This window comes from Lissotriton helveticus, chromosome 7, assembly GCF_964261635.1.
Source record: "Lissotriton helveticus chromosome 7, aLisHel1.1, whole genome shotgun sequence".
NCBI classification, from domain to species: Eukaryota; Metazoa; Chordata; class Amphibia; order Caudata; family Salamandridae; genus Lissotriton; species Lissotriton helveticus.
In genome coordinates, this window is record NC_136068.1 from 1197170949 (window position 1) to 1197187250 (window position 16302).

At 47.1% G+C, this 16302-nt stretch overlaps 1 protein-coding gene across 3 annotated transcripts in view; it reads right to left on the bottom strand.

The window, feature by feature from the left end:
- The window catches only part of RHOT1 (ras homolog family member T1), a 688574-nt gene that overhangs the window by 370476 nt on the left and 301796 nt on the right, over positions 1–16302 (bottom strand). For all 3 annotated transcript variants that reach the window (XM_078654375.1, XM_078654374.1, XM_078654373.1), the window contains exons 10-11: positions 16019–16127; positions 8578–8698 (exon numbers count right to left, since the gene is read on the bottom strand). In XM_078654375.1, coding sequence (XP_078510501.1) covers positions 8578–8698; positions 16019–16127 — 230 coding nt within the window. The remainder of the gene's footprint in view (positions 1–8577; positions 8699–16018; positions 16128–16302) is intronic.

Genomic DNA, 16302 nt, shown 5'->3' on the forward strand with positions numbered 1-16302 from the left:
TTAGATATAGTATTCCTATATCTAACCCTAAAATGGACACATATATTCCTATCAGTCACTCCTATGGCAGGCCTTATCAATCCTGAAGGCAGAGTGCTTGGAATTATGTGAGATGGTGCTCTGGCATGAGCTGAGCCCGTTTGCAGCTTGCGGAACCAAGTCCAAATAGCTGTTCCATGATAACGCTATACCATATACTCTTAAGTGCATTATAATCCTCACGGTTAAATGCTAACTTTGGTATAGCATTATCAAAACATGTCGAGTAAGGTGTCATACGAATTGGAATACTAACCCCTCGCCAATTCTGGCGACGGGGTTAGCATTCCACCCTTCTAGAGGGACACGACATGTATGTAACTGTGAACCCCGGTTAAAGTCAGACATAGCCTCAGCTCCACAAAATGGATGCTGCCACCGAGACACAAGTCTGCCCTCCTGCTGCTGGGAGTCCTTCCAGCACCGGAGGCCTGGACAAAGGGTTTCCTGTCAGGGGCGGTGCTAGCACCATCCCAGACAGGATTTTGTGTATCCCAGGTAGGCAGGGCTGAAAGGAAGGTGACTGCAAGTAGCACCCCGGTGCTCACTGTGCATATTCCGGCTCAAACCAGTTCCTGGGGCACACCAGCCCCTGAGCTGGGGAGAGACCGGACAAAGGAGAGGGGTGTAACCACCCCCCTCCTGGTCTCACCCCTAGGGCAGGACCTAGTCGCGTGCCAGCCCCTTTTCTTAGGATAAAGGTAGGAGCAGGCCCCCTTCCCAAATTAGATCATTCTGAATCTTGAAACTACTTTCCACGAAAGGAACTCTTGACTCTTCTGAAGACTCTCCCTTGTGGCTAAGGAGTAGCCACCCTGCACCAGCAGGCACCATCGAAGCTCTTGCGGTTTGCTGTAAGTCCATCCTTCGGATCAAGACTGCCCAGCTCGACGAGACCCGGATTCCCTGCCATCTCTGACCTCTACCTACATCACCCAGCCCAGCTGAGATTCGTGGGTGCGACGAGACCCGTGGGACCGGCCATCTTCAAGACCTGCACGACGCTTCTCCAGCACGACCCCGAGAGACCCTCGAGTAAGTGCACTGGGGTTTGAGAAGCTCTAACCCTAAGCAGCTCCAGCACCGAAGTCCAGCCTCCCAGCATCCACGAGATCTGCGTGGGGCCCTTCTGCTTCTTTGCTGCTTGCAACGTTGTCCGGTCACTTGCCCGTTGGCTAGTGACCCTCTTGACGACGTACCACGACGATTTCACCGCTGGTCTGGTTGCTCCAGACTGGCCCATGCTCCCTTCCAAGAGAGGAGCACCCCGGACCCTCCTGGTCCACTCCAGACGCCATCTTGACTCCACCGCGTGGGCTTGCCTTTGCCAAGGTTTGTTGCTCAAATCCTGAGTCCAGCATCGCCGACAGCCGACAGCCTCGTGGGACAGCTCGCACCTCCAGCCTGGACGCCGACAACGCCTCCTAGCCCGTGTGACTGCAGAGTCCAGCGTCGCCCACTCACCTGGTCGAGGTGACTTCATCCGGTGCCATCCTGGTGCCCACATAATCACTGGCAAGTGATTAAGAACTGAGTCCCCTCTGCTTTCAGGTCGTCTCCTTCACTGATCCAGCCTTGGATCACACCGAACATCTTCACTGGTCGCCTGCCAGCAACTTCTTCTTTCAGGCTCCATAGACTTCAACGAGGATTCCCGACGTCTTTTGAACCCTATGCAGCCGCGGCCCCTGGGCTAGGTAACTCGAGTATTTCGGTACTCCAGCACAGGTTCACTCTCCAAGTGTCCAGATCCTTTTTTGTTTTTAGTCTACCTAGTCGGATTCGTCCGGAAACAGTAACCTTAGAAACGCTAGCATCCATAGACTTCTTCCCGCATCCCGCGTGAGAGTGCACACTCTGCACCCGATATCCCTAGGCCTCCTGCTCCTAACCTTAGGGTTCAGTAGTGTAGTCCTAGCGATCCTGAAGCCTCTGGATCTTGTTACTTACCTGCTAGCATTTCGCATTCCACTTTTTGTGTATATGGTTTTTCGTGCCCCTCGGGCATTTGTGTAAATTGTGCAACTTAAAGTATTTTCGTAAGAGTTTTGTATTGTGCTTAGCTCCCTGACTCATAAAGAGTTCAGGGTAGAACTGTTATTAATAAATATCCTATATTTTTATAACAACTTGTGTGGTGTCCTTTCACTTGGTGTTCAAGGGGTATATGTGATGGTAAAACAGCTGGCTTAACACGCCCTCTAGAGTTTAGCCTAAAGACTGCTCTTGTCCACGCTACTAGGATAGCTGGTCTAATAAGGTTGACTTACAACCAATCATCAATAAGGGTTGTTTGGTATGATACAAAGTGATCACTAGAATAGTGAGCACTATATATCAGGCCAACTTCTCACATACACCACTTCACTCTACGCCTCTCTCTATATCCCACTCTATAATGCACCACGGCACTCTTCGCCACTGCACCAATGTACTTTGCACCACTCCATGCCACTGCACTCTGACACACTAATCTGCAAGAGTTCCCTCTCAGTCACTGAACTCCATGCCACTCTACTTTACACCACTTCACTCTACACCACTGCACTCCACTCCACTCTGCACCACTCAACTCTACACCACTCTATATCACTCCACTCTACCCCAATCTAATCTATTCTGCACTACTGCATTCTACAACACTCTACACCGCTGCACTCTACCCTGCACCACTCCAATCTACCCTGTACCACTCCACTCTACGCCACTTCTCTCTACTCTGAAACAATCTACTCTACGCCACTTCACTCTACACCACTGCGCCTCTACTCCACTCTGTGTTCCTCCACTCTACACCCTTGCACTCTACGCCACTGTAGTCTAAACTGCACCACTCTACTCTACGATGCTGCACTCTATACCAATCGACTCAACAACACTTTACTTAAAACCAATGCAACCTACAAGATTCTACTCTGAACCACAGAACTTTACGCTCCTTCACTTTACTCCACTCTATGACACGCCACTCTACGACACGCCACTCTACGACCCACCACTCCACAATACTCCACTCTGACACTCTACCAATCAATCAATCAACAATTTGTATAGCGCGCTACTCACCCCGTAGGGTCTCAAGGCGCTGGGGGGAGGGGTCCTTTACTGCTCGTAAAGCCAGGTCTTGAGTTGTTTCCTGAAGGCGAGGTGGTCCTGGGTCAGCCGTAAGTGGATGGGGAGGGAGTTCCATGTCTTGGCCGCCAGGTAGGAGAAGGATCTTCCTCCAACAGTGGCTCTGCGAATGCGTGGTATGGTGGCGAGGGCGAGGCTGGCCGATCGTAGCTGGCGGGTGGGTGTGTAGAAGTGAGGCGGCTGTTGAGGTACTTCGGGCCCATGTCATGGAGAGCCTTGTGTGCGTGGGTGAGGAGTCTGAACGTGATCCTCTTTTTGACGGGGAGCCAGTGCAGGTCTCTCAGGTGGGTCGAGATGTGGCTGTGGCGAGGGATGTCCAGGATGTGTCGTGCGGAGGCGTTCTGTATGCGCTGGAGTCTTTTCTGTAGTTTGGCAGTGGTTCCCGCGTAGAGGGTGTTCCCGTAGTCCAGATGGCTGGTGACGAGTGCCTGGGTGACTGTCTTCCTGGTTTCGGTGGGGATCCATCGGAAGATCTTACGGAGCATGCGCAGGGTGTTGAAGCACGATGACGATACGGTGTTGACTTGTCTGGTCATCGAGAGGGAGGAGTCCAGGATGAAGCCCAGGTTTCGTGCGTGGTCCGTTGGCTTGGGGGTGGTGCCCAGGGCAGGGGGCCACCAGGAGTCGTCCCAGGCGGAGGGCGATAAACCCAGGATGAGGACTTCCGTCTTGTCTGAGTTCAGTTTCAGCCGGCTGTTCTTCATCCACTCGGCGACGTCTTTCATCCCTTCATGTAGGCTGGCTCTGGCGGGGTCGTTGGTGAGGGATATGATCAGCTGGGTGTCATCAGCGTAGGAGATGATGTTGAGGTTGTGTTGGCGTGCGATGGCTGCGAGGGGGCTCATGTAGACGTTGAAGAGGGTGGGGCTGAGTGAGGATCCTTGTGGTACGCCACAGAAGACTTCGGTGGCCTTGGATCTGAACGGGGGAGGCGGACTCTCTGAGTTCTTCCGGCGAGGAACGAGATTATCCACTCCAGAGCCTTCCCTTGGATTCCGATGTTGTTGAGGCGCTGTACTAGGGTGCGGTGGCAAACAGTGTCGAACGCCGCAGATAGGTCCAGGAGGATGAGGGCCGCTGTTTCCCCGTTGTCGAGCAGGGATCTGATGTCATCGGTGGCTGCGATGAGGGCGGTCTCGGTGCTGTGGTTGGTTTGGAAGCCGGACTGGGAAGGGTTGAGGGATCTGTTTGTCTCGAGGAAGGCGGCGAGCTGTCTGTTGACGGTCTTCTCGATGACTTTGGCAGGAAAAGGGAGGAGCGAGATGGTGCGAAAGTTCTTGAGGTCGGTGGGGTCCGCTGTTGGTTTCTTCAGGAGGGCGCTGAGCTCGGCGTGCTTCCAGCTCTCCGGGAATGTGGCGGTGTTGAAGGAGATGTGGATGATGTCCCGGAGTTGGGGTGCGATGATGGAGTCGGCCTTGTTGAAGACGTGGTGGGGGCAGGGGTCGGTTGGTGATCCGGAGTGGATGGTGTTCATCGTGCGAGTGGTGTCTTCGGTGCTGACCGGGGTCCAGTTGCAGAGGGTGGTGGTGGGGGGCGTTGGTTCGGTGGATGGGTGCGTGGTCTGTGCGCCGAAGCTGTTGTGTATGTCGGCGATCTTGCGGTGGAAGAAGGTGGCGAGTGCGTCGCAGAGGTCTTGCGAGGGGTGTGCTGTCGTTTCCGGTGTTGGGGTTGGAGAACTCTTTGACGATGCTGAAGAGTTCCTTGCTGTTGTGGGTGTTGTTGTCCAGTCGTTCTTTGAATGTTGTCCTTTTGGTGGTGCGGCTCAGCTGGTGGTGTTTGCGGGTGGCGTTCTTGAGGGCAGTTATGTTTTCTGTGGTCTGGTCGTGGCGCCAAGCTTTTTCAAGGGTGCGGCAGTTTTTCTTGGATGTTTTGAGTTCGTCGGTGAACCAAGAGGCTTTCTTGCTGCCGGGTCTGCTGGGAGGGTTCTTCAGTGGTGCGAGGTCGTCAGCGCACTTAGTGAGCCACTGTGTGAAGGTGTGGGCTGCTTCGTTGGGGTCCGTTGCACTGGCGGGAGGGTTCAGGCTGAGGGAGGTGGTGAGCTGGTCAGCGGTGATCTTGCTGCAGCTCCTGCGAGGAATCTGTTGCGGGTGCTGGTGGGTCGTGGTTCTTCTGAAGCTGAAGTGGACGCAGCTGTGATCCATCCAATGAAGTCCAGTGGAGTGGTTGAAGGAGATGTGCTTGCTGGAGGAGAAGACGGGGTCAAGCGTGTGGCCGGCGTAGTGGGTGGGGGTGTTCACCAGTTGCTTGAGTTGGCGAGGTTGTTCAGCAGGGTGGTGGTGTTGGTGTTGTTGTTTTTCTCCAGGCGGAAGTTGAGGTCCCCTAGGAGGATGTAGTCAGCGGAGGGGAGGGCGTGAGGGCTGATTAAGTCTGCGATGTCTTCGCTGAATTGGGTGCGTGGTCCCGGGGGTCTGTAGATGAGGGTGCCTCTGAGGGTGGTCTTGGGGTCGGTGTGTATTTGGAAGTGGAGGTGCTCGGCGGCGGTGAAGGTGTCGTCGGAGTTGGTCGTGATGCGGATGGTGTTCCTGTGGACGATGGCGATGCCTCCTCCGGTCTGGTTGACGCGATCCTTCCGGGTGATCTTGTATCCGTCCGGGATGGCTATGGCGATGTCGGGCGCTGAGGAGGCGTTCATCCAGGTTTCCGTGAGGAAGGTGACGTCTGGTGATGTTGTGTCAAGCAGGTTCCAGAGTTCGACGGCGTGTCTGTGGACGGAGCGGGTGTTGAGCAGGAAGCACTTGAGGTGGTTGTTGCTGGTGCCTGGTCTTTTGGGTGCGGTGCAGGTCCGGAGGCAGGTGAACTTGCAGGCTTGGCAGCTGAAGGGTCCGTGGGTGCGTTTCGGGGTGGCTCGGTAGCAGGCAGGGTTCCGGTCGGGATTGAGTGCGTTGAGGGTGGCGGCGTCATAGGTCCGTCATGTGGGCTGGCATCGTCGGGGGCCAGGGGTCCTGGCGCTGGGCGCGGTCCAGGCGCAGACGCGCGCAGACGGGCTTGCCTTCGGTGCACAATCGGTGCGCGTGCTCGCTGCGCGTACGCGCGGTCCCCGCCATAAATGGCGAAGTGGGAGGGAGGAAAAGCTGGGAGGCGGGAGAGGGGCGGCGAATAGGAAGGGACCTGGGTTACAGAAAGAAAAGTGGGCGGGCCGCAGGGGAGCAGCGGCGGGGAGCGGGAAGACTGTCACGCAGGGCAGCGAGGGAAACCAAGGAAATACGAAAAAACAGTCACAGGGCAACAAAATACAAAAAACAAAATACAGAATTAAGGCACAATACTCAGTGGCAGGGCTGGCTCAGGCAGCAGCAGTGGGAGCGACTCGGGCGCACTCACGGGGGGCCGTGCGGTGCATGGAGCGACCGGCCCTGAGAACAGGGTCAGGGGTCACCAGTCACTCCATTAATCTCTACTCCACTCTATGCCACATCACTCTACAACACTCTACTCCATTCTATGACGCTACTCTATTCTACGCAACTCTCTCTATACCACTCCATGTCACTTTATCTATTCTATGATACGTCACTCCACTCTGACACTTCACTCTACACTGCACCACTCGAATCTACGTCATTCCACTCTCCTACACCACGGCACTCTATGACAATCTACTCTGCTGTATACAACTCTACTATACAACATTCTACTCCACTCTACGCAACACCTTCTACACACCTTTGTACTACACCACTCCGCGACACTGTCACTGAGCTCTACAACACTCTACACCACTCACACTATGCCACTCAACTCTGTGCTACTATTCGCCACTCAACGCCACTCCACGACTCTCTACACCACTCCATTCCACTTTATGACACTTCACTATCCTTTAGCCCACTAACTTTTAGCCATGCTGAACAGCAACCACACTGGGGTACAACTTGGCTAAGATATCTTGACAAAGCCAATAGCTCTTACACAAGCAACACCTATTGGCTCTGCCAATGCTTGTTACTTTGACTATCAGCATACAGGGATACATAAATATAACATTTCCAATTAATCACTTTAAAGCAAAGGATGAAATTACTGTTATGCATTACACCATTTTTACTTTGGCTATCGGCATACATCAATACATAAAAAAAAAAAATTCCAAATAATCATTTTAGAGTAGAAAAGACAGCAAGAAAATGTTCAACCACCAGGGCTTGGTGAAAGAACAATTCAAATACCTCGCTCCTTGGAGAAGTGGAAAACCCCAAATCATCAGCCCAACCAGCTGGCTACTAGGCAGTCCCAGCCAGGCTAAAGCTCACTAACCTACCTTCTCCATGTTCAGGTCTCGGTTCACAATTACCCTGACAAGCGGGAAAATTAGGGTAACTGCAAACAGAAGCATAAATAAGTGCATAAGTGCTAGCACCTTGAAGAACTCTTGTCCTTTCAGGAGAAAAGGATTGTCAAAGGTCTTTCCCATGTGAAAGGACATAGTAAAAACCAGCCTTTATCACCCGGTAACCAACCAGAAGACAAATTACAATCCTGGCCAGAGAGAGGCATCCAGACCCAAAGAACACCTTCACTCTACCACAATTATGAACCAGACAAATTGATGGGCACACCAAACAATCACAATGAGGATTTTTAGATTAATCTGCCTTTTAGTGAATAGGGCTCTTAATACACCTGCTTTCTCAAGTCACAAGGACATATAGCATCACACTGTTTTACCCTGTAAAGGCATGCTGTATCCACCTAGGTCATACAGACTAATGAACTTTGACAATTTGATCAACCCCAAGTAAAAGACATTCTACTGAAATGGCATTCCGTCCATAAGAACAACAAGGCTACACAGACAGACCCCAATCTACTATCTGGTATTATTAACATAAGTTTCATTTCACACATACAACTCAATGAAAAGACCTGTTGCTTTTTTACGGCTCTCCATTGAATACTACTGTGAACTTGAAGTTTGTAGAAGGTATTCTACAACAGGCCGCGGTACTGCCTCACAAATTCTGAGAACAGTTTTTGTATAATAATTTGTTAAATCCTAATCTGCCACTTAGTATTCCATGCCAGCAGCTCATCGTATAAGAAGGAGCATCCTGGACATGCATGTCCGACCACAGCGACAACCACACCCCAAACAAAAGAACTGCCAAATATACTACCATATTTGTAAATATGTAAAAAAATCTGCTTATGGAGTTAACAAACGAAAAACACCAAAGTCTACATGGAAATGAAAAACATGGCTTTGCATATGGCATAATAGAATTCTGGTTATGCCAAATGTATGCGTGAGGAGACAATACACTTCGCTGGTAATAGACCGGTCCATATGCAATGATGAAGATGATTAAATAACATCATGGAAGAAGTATATAATATAGCAGTATATGGTGATTTATAGTGGGCACTCAAGGAAGAGAATTAAAAAAAAAATACTTATGTGCCACATACGAAGGAAAAAGGTAATCAGGTGTCAGCTCCAAATCATCGTCATATCCAAACCGGCGTAATACTGTCCAAGTGGTTTCATGTCTGCCTCTTTGGATGAAGAGAGTATGCAGAAAAAGGAATCCTGAAAATACATAAAAATAAAAAGATTTAAATGCTTCATCATGGATCAATAAAATGTGATATTGCTCAGAGGGCAATGAGATGATTAAAAACGAGAGTTTTTAACTGCAGGCACTGGGAGCTGATGGTGTATCAAATCTATTGGACATATGAATGGGTACGCATATCAAATCCTTTGAACAACTTCCTAGGGAATTTCAGCAGCACCACATACAGTTTTTTCGATAATTACAACTACTGCATGACAAGGCCATAATAGGGCATTGTTTGAAGTTCCATAATTCGCCTACTGGAGCCCAAATTAACAATGGAACCAATTCTCAGCAAAAGTGTCTTGAGGGTGAATAGTCCCTGATCATCAACTCTCCCAACCAGCTGGGTAAGGTGAGTAGCAGTATCTTGGCGAGCTGGAGGATCAGAGTGGCCGGAGAAGAAGAGGACACCAGCTCACTGCCAATCTCCCCTGCCTATGACTAATCCAATGCAATAAATATCATAGGTCCTACTACAACACGGAGGGTCTGGAAGATGGGTAGAGTTTCTCGCCCTTACAATCTCAGCTGTAAAGTTGGCATAGTAACCATTACCACACCTTGTGGAACTGTACCATGATGCAAGTTTTTGGAGACAAGTACACAGTAAGTTGGGTGCGATGTTTAGTGTATCTGCCCCACCCCCCACCCCCGCCACCTCCAGGAACCCAAGAAGGCCCAATTGGGGTCGACGGTGAGGATTTAAATTGGCCAGTGTTCCGTTGAGGAAGGGTCTACTGATCCAGAATGGGACATAGCATGCCAGTGGATTGTCAGCAGCTGCCCCTCACTCGAGTAGTGGTCCAGAGTAAAAGGATTATTTATTTATTTATTTTAGAGGTTTTATATAGCGCTGGCTGGACCCGGGGGTATCAGAGCGCTTTACATTTTAGAGACAAGAAGGTCAATAATACAGGGGACATACATAGCATCAATGTATATAAACAACATATAAGTCTCCGCCTGACAGATTTCAAAATGATAAATATGGGAAATAAGCACAACAAAATGTGGAAGATGTGATAATCAAAAATATCAAAAGGCACAAATTGGAAAAAAAAAAGAGCCGGAAAATTGCAGAGTCAGGATAGGGAGGTTAGTGGCCCGTTAGGTTGGCAAGGAAGAGAAGCGGGAGGGGCAGAAGTGGGGGGGGTTGGAGGGGATGAGGGCTGAGGGTGGACAAGCAAAGGGGTGGTGCAAGGAGGAGTGAAGGTGGTAAACAGGGAGGGGGAAGTGACGAGGAGGAAGGGCGAGTAAGGCTAAAAAAGGGAGGGCGGATGCATCTAGGGTCTGACAGATGTAGCCAGTGGAAGAGAACAGATATGGATTAGGGTCCCCAATATTACTGTGTTAAAGGCGAGGAACTGGTTTACAAATGCAGAGGATGTACCAGAAAGTGCAAGAGGATTTGGGGACCATTGTGGCACTCCACTCAGCCTCAGCTACCACTGGTGTTACTTATATTATGCCCTTTTGATGTGAGTATTATCATACTGATACTGTTGTTCTATTGCTCAGAGAGTCATGATTTGTTGTGTCTTGTTTTTCTAAACCCAAATAAAGAAAAGTTAAAAAAAGAGAGAATTTTCACAACTTGTCAATTTAATGGTAATTTCCTAGATGCTCTTCTATGCCTGAAACGCGTGCATAATGCCTAGATTCATGCTAAATAAGTGCCATCAGATGACTGACCTGTGTTGTATCTGCCAAAATTGGTACCCCAAGAAACAACTTCCAAAACGTCCAACGTTATACAGACCTTCCTTAATTCAGTCAGTAAATAATTTAGTCAAAGTAGGCTATGAGGTCCATGGAGTAACAGGATGGCTATGTTTGAAGCACAGAAAAGGAAATAGAATCTAAGATCTCTCACAAGTCGGCATGAATCTTGTCAGTCTAGGATTTTGGGCCTTCATGTTCCCCCCACAGTTTTCTTACTTACAATATATTAAATTTAGGAGTGGTAATGTTACTCTGGGGGATTCAAATAAATACTCAATAAAGCAACTCTTAATGAGCAAACTGAGTGTTGCCATGAGAAGTACAATGATACAATTAAACTCGGTCTGTGGTGTTTTAACCTTGATTACATCACTAGTTGACCTTTTACAATCACTAGGTAAAATGTTTTCCCTGAACCATTCATATGGAAGCGTATAGTACTGTTTTCTTATGTTCAATGACTCTAATCTCTAAAACCTCCTTTATTTCTCATGATGTAAACTAAACTTAATTTTTACTGGAATTGGACTTAGTGTAACCCTCTTTATGGAATGGAAGTTGTAGAACGTACTTAAATTCTACCCACTTACAAAATGGCAAAAAAGCACAAACAACTATTGCTTGGAACCACCTACACTTTCAAATGATCCCAAAAACCTCCATTGCTAATCTTGCCATGGCTTATGTGAAAACTTAAATGTTTGAAGAGGAGTAGAATATTATTTCTAAAGACTTATCTGACCTCCCACACACCTCATCAGCTCTGACAAACGGTAACAACTAAGGCCACAAAAAACTACTTTTGACACTTTTTTTTCTGGACGTTTCACCCCAATCACCAATGGGTTTTGTAATGGCTAAAGTCAACACACCTCTCTTGCCCCTCATGACAACCGACCCTGCATTTCAAGGGTAAGAATATTTTCTTTGGTCCAACTTTCACTTAAGAATCCAGCTGGAGCTCGGGCTCATAAATCAAACAGTCACATGGAAAAGGGCTTACCTCGAAACCTGGCAGAAAATGAAGATGTCAGTCAGCAAATCCTTAAATAAAATGCTATGGTCAGAAGTATCAAGAAACCAAAATGACCCAGCCAGGTTATACATAGAATCTGCCACTAACACTTTCGAGGCCCAATCCCTATGGGACCTTAATGTCTCTAATGCAGTGTTTAAAATACAAATAAAAAAGTCAATCACTTAGTGAGGGAGCTTCTTAGTAACTGAAGACAAGGCTGTGCAGGCAAAAAAGATCCCACGGGTGGATGATACTAAATGAGTAAAAAACCTTCAAGCTATAGCATTATTTGATTGCAGACTGAGCTCCACACTTAAGGAGGAAATGGCTGTGGTTCTGTTTTGGTCACCTACCCATCCTCTCCCACACTTTGCCCTGGCTTCGGCCTGAAGCTCCAAAATTCAGCCGTTTGTCAGGTTGGTGTGGAAGACATGGAGCACCTATTGTGTATCTTCCCCAAACTCCAAACTGAAAGAAGAGCCATCTTAAGAGTGCCATCCCACGAGAGGAGCATTCAATCATGTAGACATGCTGTTACTGCCTGCTTCAACCCAACAGACGCTTTTAAACTTCCATTTTACTAAATTTACATAAAAGTGAACAAAGAGCGCAAGGCATCAGAAGCACATCCTACCACTTGATTGCCTTTTAGTGCTTTATGGTAATCGCGTACTAACTCTAGGACAATTGTCAATTTTAAATTAATAATTTGTCATGTCACTGGACAGCACTATTTTATTGTCTTCAGGCTCAATCATGGAATATTATTTCTTTTTTATGCAATCATTTTATTTAACTTAAGTATCTGACAACCTCCTTGAGCACTCAAACATTTACCATGCCCTCCTGGCGAGCAACCTCATGAATATCTTATTCCCATCAGTAAAGGCATCCCTGGTGGTTGCCATACCACAATCTTCTATGACTTCTAAATTCCTTTCCTCACATACCTGCACAGGTAACCTGGACAAGCAGTCAGATTGTTAGACTACAAGATAGTAACTTTTCACAAAGTTAAATTCATATGATTTCGATATATGCACATCAGTCGTGCTTCCTGCACCACTGCTGTTGAATAATGCTTGTGATCAATTCTTATGTAGAATGATGTTCCCTACAAGTTGTTTTTAAAGTGTTGTTTGCACCTAGCATATCACAGTAACTCCTTAACTGTAATACATCTACCCTCAGTACTTAAACCTTTTGAAGGTTTGGATGTATCCTTATCTAATCCCCTCTGGATGAGGACAGATCAAAGTCCAGCACTCCCAGAACCATACACTTATCCGAAGTGGAAAATGGACAAAAATGAAGGGCTTCAAGAATGGTATTTTTGAAGATTTCAAAAGATGTGCCATATTCTTTACAGTTGTCATTTTATCCCTTTCTATAACAATTGCAAAAGGGGTGGCAAAGGTATGGAAACGTTTGAATAAATCTGGAATAAAGTTTGCATAATACCAGGTATGACCTTAAATGATCTGATTTGGGATGTGGAAATCAGTTCTACAGGCTTTAAAATATTTTATAGAGGTGTAATTCCCATTATGGAAATTGTGTGAATATGCAGAGGGTCTGAAAGGAATGGTAGGGCATAACCTTGTTGGACTATCTGAAGCATGCACCTGTATGATGTGATGCTCTACAACCTGGGTAAAACTGCTGAGGACACTACCGCAGAGGTGTAGAAAAGGGAGCATTATGTGGTTCTGCTTATGTTAGGCTCTCCAGGGCGGAGTCTGTCTCATCTCGGAAAAGACAGGTACAAGCAAATTGCATTTCCATTAGTGAAACCTGATATTCACTCAAGAAGCCTGCGTGTCTCACCCACCCCTGACACTAATACACCATGCTGGTATTGACTGCCCAGCCCAAGCAGTCAGTGACATCCAGCCCAGAGCAGATGACATAATTCAGTGCCTCGGACCATCTTGGATAATCTGTGCAAGGCTGGTGTAGGGTTTTTTGGTGAAGGTCAGCAAGATCTTCATGACTATATCCGACAACACACAAGAGTATTGTTGTAGGAGGCAACTGGCATTTACTGAATCTAAAGCGAGGCTGGAGGGAGACCATCCTCTTCCCAAAAGCGTCTGCATGGATTGATTCCCTATCAGGAGAGGTAGTAGGTAATGAGTACAGGTTGAGTGTACTTTCAACACCTGAATCCTCAAGCTTTCAAGGGCAGGGTGTTCCATTAAGAAGGTAGGATCACCAGCGGTAGGCCTGGGTCTTCTGGGTACCGGTCTGTCGACTGAAAGGCAAGATCCAGGCTTGACCCAAGTATCTGTCAGAATCTCATTAAAAATGAGATGTGGTTCTTTGAAGTCTGCGCATGCTGCAGGTCTTCCTGCAGGATATCAACCTTTACTTCCGCAGACAGGTCTAAAACTTCAGCACCCCATCTGATCACCACAGCAAAAGAAGCGTAGGTCCATGTTGCATCATCCCTTGAATTTAGATTGTGAAACACAAGGAATGCGAAGCGTTGTAGGTAAAGGCAGACTTCTATCTAAGTCAAAATGAGGTTGAACTGGCTGCACCAAAGTTTATGGAAGGAGCAACTTCGTGTTCGTGTCAGGTTCGCTTCAGAGTCCGATAAGACTATGGGTTCGTCCTCAGGGATAGCATGCGAGGGACCGGCGAAGACCATGGGGACGGATTCTTAGTCTGGTTGAGCATAGGCCCCAGAACTAGGGTGGACCCCGCAGCAAAGTCAAGAGGCACAGCTGGCCTAGAGGATGGATCCGCCAACCATAGCCCACTCGGAGGCCTAATCAGATCCTTGGTGCCTGAAGGCACAACAGAGGGAGCCAGAAGGGTGTCAAAGGGTGATAAGCAACATAGCTTCCGATGGACCTGGGAATTGAGGTTGCACAGGGAGAAGCTGTGGGATCAGTTCCTTGGCAGGGGACCGAGATCGGGACTAACCATGACGTTCACACAACTTCTCCTGATGAGAGTTTTGGGAAGAGGGAGAGTCACCTTTTGTCTTCTTATGTTTCCTTTTTGATTTAAGCTTACCTTATGACTTGGAGTGTGAGGAGGAGTTTTTTGAAGGAATGGCCTCGAGAACAGGAAAGGGTCCGCCCCCTTGACTTTGTGATCGGGATCGGCCCTTATGTGCCTCCAGATAGTGTATAGGATGACGAGCTTGGCGTCGCAGTGCCAGATCACTGTAGAACTTATCCAGGTGCAGCCTTCATAAGACCTGGAGTTGTGTGAAAACCCTAGACATCATAGCTATACCTTGTGGGGATCTTTAACAGGCACCTGTTTGTGACAGTCCATCCAAAGTTTAAACCATGTAGTATTGGGAAGAGACATATTCCCTTGCACAGTGAGAGAAAATGTTGACAAAAAAACTCAACAATAAATAAGAAAAACTTGAGGAAACTAGTTCTGGATCCGAGTAAAGAAAGGAACGGACATCGATGTGCAGAAGAGGTGGATATGTGGCTCTGGCGTCATGTCTGAGGTGCGGTGGGGAAGAGCCACACAACACCACCTATTGGCACACAGCAGCAATGCTGAGAACAATCTCTGGATCCAGCCTGGCGTCCTACACAAGGTGAGAAATTCCTTTTTCATGCAGACAGCTTACACTGTCTCCAATCTTTTATTACATTACTGGATGGAATTAGCAAATATTAGCCGACACCTACATGTTCCCAAATAAAGAGAACATCAACTTCCAGAACAAGGATATTGTGGATGCCAACCAAACAGGCATCCTTATTTAACGAAATGCACTGTCAGGAATAGTAAACGTGGTAAGATGTCAAATTTAGCTAAAATATCATGAGTCTTGGGTAATGTATGATAACTGATATCAATTTATTTAATGAGCAGGCATCCGTAAACAATTTCAGGTCCACATTTCTTTTTTGACTATAACCAGTGAAACACATACTGCTACATCAAAAGGCTCAATTACTCCTGACTGACAATTCATTCAATGTGTGACTCAAATCACTTCCTACACTCATGGCCCTAAGCTGGTGTTTTAAGGAATGGCACAGATCTATTTCTTGTGGAAATCCTGAGACTTCCAAATCCTCTACCAAAAATATTCATATTTATCCAGAAACTTCTCTAAACCTTCGACTTTCACACTTCCAGAACATACGTTACCATTGGCACGGGGTTCAAACTTTGTCACCAATTTACTTTGGTGATGCCAACACAGCACATGCCGGACTATCTCTGAAACACAAAGGTTATTTTCTTATTCTTCTGCCTCCAGGAAAAGTTAAGACTTTGGAGAATCTGAGTTAAAGGCACATGATTCCTAACATGCCAGGGACATAAGAATTTATGGAACTTATCTAACTAGTCAGCATATTCAAACTTCCAGTTCTTTATATAAAACACTCTTTAATCTCAGACACATCTCACAGAATTAAGACAAGAGCAAATAAAGTGCATTATTAGAAAGCTATGTTGTATAAGAAAAAGGCAACATAAGCCATACACAGAATCCAGCACTTTGCATTGCTTAAAATGAGAAAAAACAGTTAAGTAAAGAAAAGGAAAATACTGCACTTACCCTGTAATGTTAAACCATTATGAGCCACTCCATCGCTGCGATTTTTTTTAACTACATTTTTCACATCTTCGAGAGCTTGTGGTGCCAATGGTGTGTGGAAACAGGTTCTCTAAAAAAATTACAAACATGAAGATAAAATAACAATCAGGCACAAAAATACTAATAAACTATAAATGAACAGTGCCTCAGAGTTGCACAAGCATCACACAAGTACAGGTCTCTGAATAATGTAAAGTGCTCAGAATACATAGGACTGCTAAAACAAAACGTTGTGTGGATGGCAA